Genomic DNA, 7,929 nt, shown 5'->3' on the forward strand with positions numbered 1-7,929 from the left:
TCGTTGCCACATACAGCTGTGGAGGCCTGATCATTGGGGGCGTTTAAGGAGGAGATTGATATGTATCTAATTAGTCAAGGTATCAAGGGATATGGGGATAAGGCTGGAAATTGGGGCTAGATAGGAATACTTTTAGTTTTGCTCATGGAGCAGACTCGATGGGCCGAACGGTCTACTTCTGCTCCTTTGTCTTGTGACCTTGTGAATACATCCCTCCTGCAGCACACAGAGGCTCTCAACTGAGGGGTCAGAAATGGCTTGGATCTGTGATCACACCCTCCCCAGATTGAAATGAATCACAGTCACCCTGCTGAATTAATAGTTAACAATTCTGATAATAATTCTATTGCATCTGAAGAATGGGGTGTAGTCCTCTCCTTTACTCCCCACCCTGAATTCCTGGCATTCTTATGTGTGAATTCAAAGACAAATGACCTCAATCACAATAGAAAATCACCTGTAAGTATTCACAAAGCCAAACTAAAACTTCAGAACTTTGAAATACAATTGGCTTAAAATACACTGCCATCTGTCAGCATCAGAAGAGGGAAAGGTTCACATTACGGGGGAAAACTCCTGAGCCAGGCCTTCTGTAAAACATCAGTACTTTTTGAAGTTTCACCTGTTAAGCACTTGCTTGTGTACAGCGTTAACACTCTGGAGCTCTGAGCACTATTTAAGCTGTTAAATGCCCAAGGATTACTGGTGGAGGGAACTAATATGTTGAAGGAGTGGGAAGAAGTAGCATTTATACGGTGTCTTTTACACTCGTAGGGCATTGCAAAGCACCTCGCAGCTAGTGCAGCAGCTGGGCTATGCACAGCAAGATCCCACAAGCAAAAAATTTGGTCAAATACTCAGCCATTGTTTCTAATGGGGGGTGATGTTAGTTGAAAGGGGGAAACACACCTGTTTTTCTTCAAGTAAGACCACGTGAACAGGCAGCAGTTGGATCCTCATTTTAACATCTCACCCACAAGAAAGACGCCCCTTGGTACCGGCACGGAGTGCCTGCCTCTGACCTGCCATGGACACTTCACCGGTTCTTCAGCACACAGCCAGCTAATCTGGCCAAGAGTACAGCCAACTGACCCAAACGAGGACAACAAAAATAACTTGCATTCATCAAAGCATCTTTTACAACCTCAGGAAATCCCAAGTGATTTACCCAAGTTCAAATGAAGGGTAAAACACCATTGTAAAGTGGGAAACAGGGCAGACAGTCATACACAGGCTGCTCCCCCAAACCAATTCATCGGTGAAGGAAATGATGGCCGGGAGCCCAGCGAGAAGCCTGGGATCTGGAATCTGTAATAGCCAGCTGGGAGGGTGTTGGGAGTTCATATGAAAGAAGGCACACCCCCATACCACACTGGAGGGTCATCCGTATGCAAACCTTGTCTGCAGTGAGTGTTTGAACCCACGGTTCTTTAACTCACAATCCCTCACTGAGTTGTTGCAGGTATTCGCATATGAAAATTCAAAATCATACTTTTCTGTAGATACTAATCGTTACCAATCACTTTGGTTTCAGAATATATTACAACAGAAGTCAGTTTAATCAATTCAGTGCTTCTGAAGAGGAGGTTGACTGACACCTTATCTCTGATTTACTGAATATGACAATTATCTGGTATTCTGAATTTCCCCCCTTTAAATCCACTTTAAGATTGAGAACAAAGAACAGCATTGTCATCATTAAACCATCTAACTGGATCATATGTTAACCTACTGTTGTCAGCATGAATACACACACTTCAGAGACCTGGATTTGAATTTATGGAAATTTTCAGCAGAAAGATCGCTGGACTCCACAGCTGCCAAGTTGCATGGTATTCACATGTAGTTAAAGATATCCCTGTATTTCTCAAGTGCGTGCTTCCTAAAGCTCTCTTGGTGCAGTTCGCAAGTAGCCAACTCCCAAACCAAGTTTTTTTTTAATTTTTAATTTTAATTTTATTTACAGCGTGGTAACAGGCCCTTCCGGCCCAACGAGTCCGCGCCGCCCATTTTAAACCCAAATTAACCTACCCCTACGTCTTTGCAATGTGGGAGGAAACCGGAGCACCCGGAGGAAACCCACGCAGACACGGGAGAACGTACAAGCTCCTTACAGACAGTGGCGGGAATCGAAACCTGATCGCTGGCGCTGTAAAAGCGTCATGCTAACCGCTACGCTACCATGCCGCCCTTGTACCGTGTAGCCTTGTTTCAAGTCCCAGATCCTACACTTCCCAAGCATGTTGGTAGTTGGGTTCAGAAGCACTTCTGTACAGATAAGTTGTATATTGAGATTTCTGAAAATTTACCTGGTAAATTTAAGTTGCAAGTTACAAGTTGAAATTGCCTCAAATTGAGGGTGGGGGTGGATGGGGAGGAGGGTCATACTTTTTAGATTTTATTTTGCAGATGCAAAGAAACAAGCCTGAAATTGCATACACATCTGGTCCAGCAACCTTCACTAAATGCAGTAGGTGATGCTTTCAAATAGCATGTTTCTCCTAGATACAACTGAACCATGGATGTAGATGTAATAATTTTGGAAAAAGTAAATTTCAGAAGCAGAGTGAGCTAGCAAGTAGTACTGCCTGTTTGAGCTTGAGTGAGCTGTGAAATTAGAAGGCTTGAATGAGTTACCAAGTAATAATCTGCCTGCTTCAGGAGGCTCCAGTAAGCTGCAAGTGTATATCTGGTAAGCAAACTCAACTGGTTAAGTTTACAAAAGCAGAATTCACAAATGCACGACCTTTGAGTGGGCAGGTGTTAAATATGCAGCTTCCAAACACATCCACAAAACTCAGCTCACAAGTTAATCCATCATGGTTTGAAAATTCAGCTGCATCTCAAAATAATTCCCAAATTTACAGTTCATAAATCTTGCTTCAAGATGATTCAGCAAGCACAAGAGTAATTTACCACCTCAGCTACCTGTTCCCAATTTACCACCTCAGTTGCCTGTTCCCAAATCTACCACATCAGCTGCCTGTTCCCAAATTTACCACCTCAGTCGCCTGTTCCCAAATTTACCACATCAGCCGCCTGTTCCCAAATTTACAACCTCAGCCACCTGTTCCCAAATTTACCACCTCAGCTGCCAGTTGCCGTACTAATACAACTAGCACATAGACCAATACCACATTTATTTGGGTTGTGAACCCAGAAACCCTGAAATAGTTCAGCTCCTGAAACCTGATCTGTCACCCAGCAACCTGTCTGCTCATCATTAGGTAAAGTGTTGTATTCTCAGCTCACTTATTCTGCTTAAAACAAAATGCAGCACTGAATCAGAATGATGCTGTTCACCCACATCAGAAATATCCAGTCAAACTGTCAGGGCTAAATTCTCCCCGACTTGGAAGGATCGCTACTTACCTGGATAGCTTGCTGCTCGGAGAGACCTTAAATGTGCCCTTTTTTGAGAACATGTTTCCTGATCTTCCGTGAATCAGTTAGTCTCGCACTGGTTTTCTTTGTAGATCTTTCTTTGCCAATGTGAGATTGTGTCCCTTACACACACACACACGCACACACAGGGACCGTGTGTGCGCACTAAACACTCCAGCTCTCGATTAGAGCTCAGTTTTGAGGGAGGCTCCTTTTCAATGACAGCTGATCCGACAAAGATTAGGCATAAGTTTCAGGTTAACCTGAAACTCACAGAACTGGTTTTGAAGTGAACAACGAAAAGCAGAAGTCACTTGCTCCACCCATCCCTACCCAATAAATCACAATCAATGGAATACAAAGTCTAAATCTCAGTGAGCAGCCCTTGGTACAATCACCTGGCCATTATTAGTCAAGAATAACATTGAAGAATTGCACTTTATTCATTTATTTTAGATTTGGAATTGCTATTTACTGCATCTTGCTTTAGAGGATTAAACAAAATTGTACTAACTTCTGAGTGGTTTTCTACAAGGCACCTACAACAACAACTTGTATTTAATTAGTGCCTTTAAAAAAAATCAAGAAAAATCTGCCACCTGGCCACATAGTTGGTCACAGAGGCATGATTTAACAGACATCTTAAGGGAGAGAGGAGAGATAGAATAGTGGAGAGATTGAGGGAAGGAATCTTAGACCTTACAGCTGAGGTAACTGAATGTACGCCAGTGATGAGCCGATTAAAATCGGGGCCGGCAGACCAGGAACCCCGACCTGGAGATGTGGGGGGGCTGGAACAGGTTACAGCGACAGGAAGGGAGTGGAACCACAGAGAGAGTTTCCTTGCCTTTTTGGCAATGATCAAGATGGAGTCACTAAAGTGGTCTGGTTGCCAGTTTGAGGATTGGATTGTCGCAGTTGGGACAGAGGATGTACATTGTTGACACGCTGTGCAGACAGCTGCTAGTTCTTCCAAGTCACCGTTTTCATATTTCATACTTTGTTGTGACATAGAAGGAGGCCCTTCAGCCCATTGAGTTTATGCTAGTTTGTAAAGCAATCCCACAATCCCAATCCCCCATGTATTCTCTGTCACCTACTCTCGTGACTACTCACACTCTGCAACTGTCCCGCCTACACCGGGAGCAATTTACAGCAGCCAATTAACCAGCACATCTTTGGGATGTGAGATGAAACTGGAGCACCCAGGGGATATCTGTGCAGTCACAGGGAGAACGTGCAGACTCCACCCACATTACATGCAGAACCACTGTACACACCTCTGCCACTGTCGCAAGGCCAGTACACAAAGCAAGACACAAGAAATTGCAGCTGCAGGAAATCCAAAATAAAATAAAAGAGGTGCTGAAAATATTCGTCAGCTCAGTGGCGTGGGAAGGTACTAGGAGAGGTCAGATGGGTAGAGGTGGAAGAGAGGACCGGAGAGTTGTGGAAAGAATGGTCCCTCCAAAATTCTGAACAGCGACGTGTCTGGTAGTGAAGGATTTCAGAGGATCATCCGTTCATTGTCAGCTTAATTCCCCACCCGCCGTTTACCGGTTCCGATGGATACTCGTCAAACCGTAACGTTGACCCTGTTTTTCTTTCTTCACAGTTGCTGTCTGATCTCCACTCCCGATTCACTTCCAGTCCTCCCATTTTTGTCCCCATTCCCATAACCCCCTCCGGCACCCCCCCCCCATCACTCATTTTCATCCTCCTCCCCCTCCTAGTTACATCCACCTACATCGGTGGTATCTATAGGAGGTGCTGCCTCGAGAAGGCAACATCCATCATCAAAGATCTCCACCAGCCAGGCCGTGCCATCTTCTCGCAGCTCCCATCGGGCAGGAGGTACAGAAGCCTGAAGTCTCACACCACCAGGTTCAGGAACAGCTACTTCCCTTCAACCATTTGGTTCTTGAACCAACCTGCACAACCCTAATCACTACCTCAGTACAGCAACACTGTGACCACTTTGATCACTTTGCACTAAAATGGACCTTCCTTTTTTTGCTCTAATTGTGTTCTTTCTTATAAAAATTGTGTATAATTTATGTTTAATTTATGGTTTTCTTGTGAATGCTGCTTATCTGATACTGTGTGCCTGTGATGCTGCTGCAAGTAAGGTTTTCATCGGACTGAACAGCAGTGATTAACTAGCCCTCACCACACTCTGTCAGCCAGCACCACCACCGTCTGACTCACACACCCGCTCAGGTTCCACCCTATCACAGACACTCTTTTTGCCATCCCCCACCCTTCCCCTTCCATGTGTGATTTCTAACTTGGTTCATTGATCGGAAACATCGACCCTGCTTCTCTCTCCACAGGCTCTGTCTGACCTGCTTAGCATCTCCAGCATTTTCTGGTTTTTATTTCAGTACACTAATCCCTGGCCATGGCCTTCATCATCATGATTTTGATGTTTGACCAGTTGGAAGTTTGTCCACGATTCTTTGTCTTGGGGACATCGACTCGATGACCTCACGTCAAACTCCCATGACTCACTGACAGCTGATTCTGACAGATGTAAAATGGGTACGTGGGTGCAAGCAATAATCACTTGTCCAGGCACACATCGTGTATTCACCCACTTATTGAATGGGCAGAAGATACAAAAGCCTGAAAACATGTACCACCAGGCTCAAGGGCAGCTTCTATCCTGCTGTGATGAGAATATTGAACTGTCCCCTAGTACAATAAGATGGACTCTTGACCTCACAATCTACCTCCTTATGACCTTGCACCTTATTGTCTCTCTGCACTGCACTTTCTCTGTAACTGTAACACTTTATTCTGCATTCTGTTATTGCTTTTCCCTTGTACTACTTCGATGCGCTGTCGTAATGAAATGATCTGTATGGATGGCATGCAAAAGAAAGTGTTTCACTGTACCTGTGTACATGTGAATAATAAACCAATTTGCTGCATCTTCCTGTGTAGTAAAGGCAAAAGCTGCTGTTATCACTGAAAAATGAGTTGACCTTTGAGCTTCCCAGACCCCATCTGATTCTTCATATGGCAAACTCTGTGGTGTGTTGATTCGATAACCAACACACAATGGTTTAACTATTCTGGGACAATAAAGTTGCATTCTAGAACCAACCATCGATGGTACGACTGATTTCAACCCTAAAATAGTTCAAAATGGCTTGTGATCTGCGGCTGTGGGAAACGGTCTGCCAAGCAGGAGCTGACGGAATTCCATGACCCCAAAGATTATGGCCAGAACCTTGTGGCATAATTCTTTTTGTTTGTGTTCAGTGCTCTCAAGCTGAAGGCTGTGGGCCCTTCCTCTCCATCATCCACCACAAAGCTGATCACAGTGCCAATTCCATCATTTAAGGTATCAGCTGAAACTTGAGTGTTCTTTTGAGGGTGTAGCGAACAAGTATGGAAGCACTGCCGAACACTACTTGTGCTTGTAAGTGGTAATTGGTCTATTATTGTCACAACAGTCAGTGCGGATCGGTAGTAACATCTCCTCCTTGCTGACGATCAACACAGGCGCACCTCAAGGATGCGTGCTTAGCCCACTGCTCTGCTCTCTCTACACTCATGATTGTGTGGCTAGGCACAGCTCAAATGCTGTCTATAAATTTGCCGATGACACCACTGTTGTTGGCAGAATCTCAGATGGTGATGAGGAGGCGTACAGCAGTGAGATAGATCATCTGGTTGTGTGGTGTCGCAACAACAACCTCCCATTCAACGTCAGCAAGAGCAAGGAACTGATTGTGGACTTCAGGAAGGGGAAGTCGGGAGAACACACACCAGTCCTCACTGAGGGGTCAGCGGTGGAAAGGGTGAGCAGCTTCAAGTTCCTGGGCGTCAACATCTTAGAGGATCTATCCTGGGCCCAACACATTGATGCAATCACAAAGAAGGTACGCCAGTGGCTCTACTTTATTAGGAGTTTGAGGAGATTTGGTAGGTCACCAAACACTCTTGCAAATTTCTACAGATGTATGGTGGAGAGCATTCTGACTGGTTGTATCACCGCCTGGTAGGGAGGCTCCAATGCATAGGATCGAAAGAGGCTGCAGAAGGTTGTAGACTCAGCCAGCTCCATCACGGGCACAACCGTCCCCACCATCGAGGACGTCTTCAAGAGGCGGTGCCTCAAAAAAGCGGCATCCATCATTTAAGGACCCTCACCAGCCGGGACATGCCCTCTTCAAGTTACTGCCATCAGGGAGGAGGTACAGGAGCTTGAAGACCCACACTCAATGGTTCAGGAACAGCTTCTTCCCCTCCGCCATCAGATCTCTGAACGGTCCATGAACCCATGAACACTACCTCGTTATTCCTCTTCTGCACTATTTATTTATTTTTTGTAACTTATAGTAATTTTTATGTCTTTGTTCACTCCTAGGAACTTGAAGCTCTCAACCTTGTCGACCTCAGCACCGCTGATGTAAACAGGAGCGTGTGCACAGCTCCTCCCTTCCTGAAATTACTCTTTTGTTACACAATGTTCAATTCTGTGTGAAAATGGAGGACAGGAGTGGTACAGACCACCTATCTGTCTACTAAATGGGT

General features: G+C 45.0%; 1 protein-coding gene across 1 annotated transcript in view; it reads right to left on the minus strand.

Annotated features, from left to right (window-relative positions):
- evpla (envoplakin a) overlaps positions 1 to 3,601 on the minus strand; it is a 73,978-nt gene extending 70,377 nt beyond the window's left edge. The window contains exon 1 of the mRNA XM_052032747.1: positions 3,373 to 3,601. Coding sequence (XP_051888707.1) covers positions 3,373 to 3,425 — 53 coding nt within the window. The 5' untranslated portion in view covers positions 3,426 to 3,601. The remainder of the gene's footprint in view (positions 1 to 3,372) is intronic.
- Between the last annotated feature and the right edge of the window lie 4,328 nt (positions 3,602 to 7,929).

Source organism: Pristis pectinata, chromosome 18 (genome assembly GCF_009764475.1).
Source record: "Pristis pectinata isolate sPriPec2 chromosome 18, sPriPec2.1.pri, whole genome shotgun sequence".
In the NCBI taxonomy this organism is placed as follows: Eukaryota; Metazoa; Chordata; class Chondrichthyes; order Rhinopristiformes; family Pristidae; genus Pristis; species Pristis pectinata.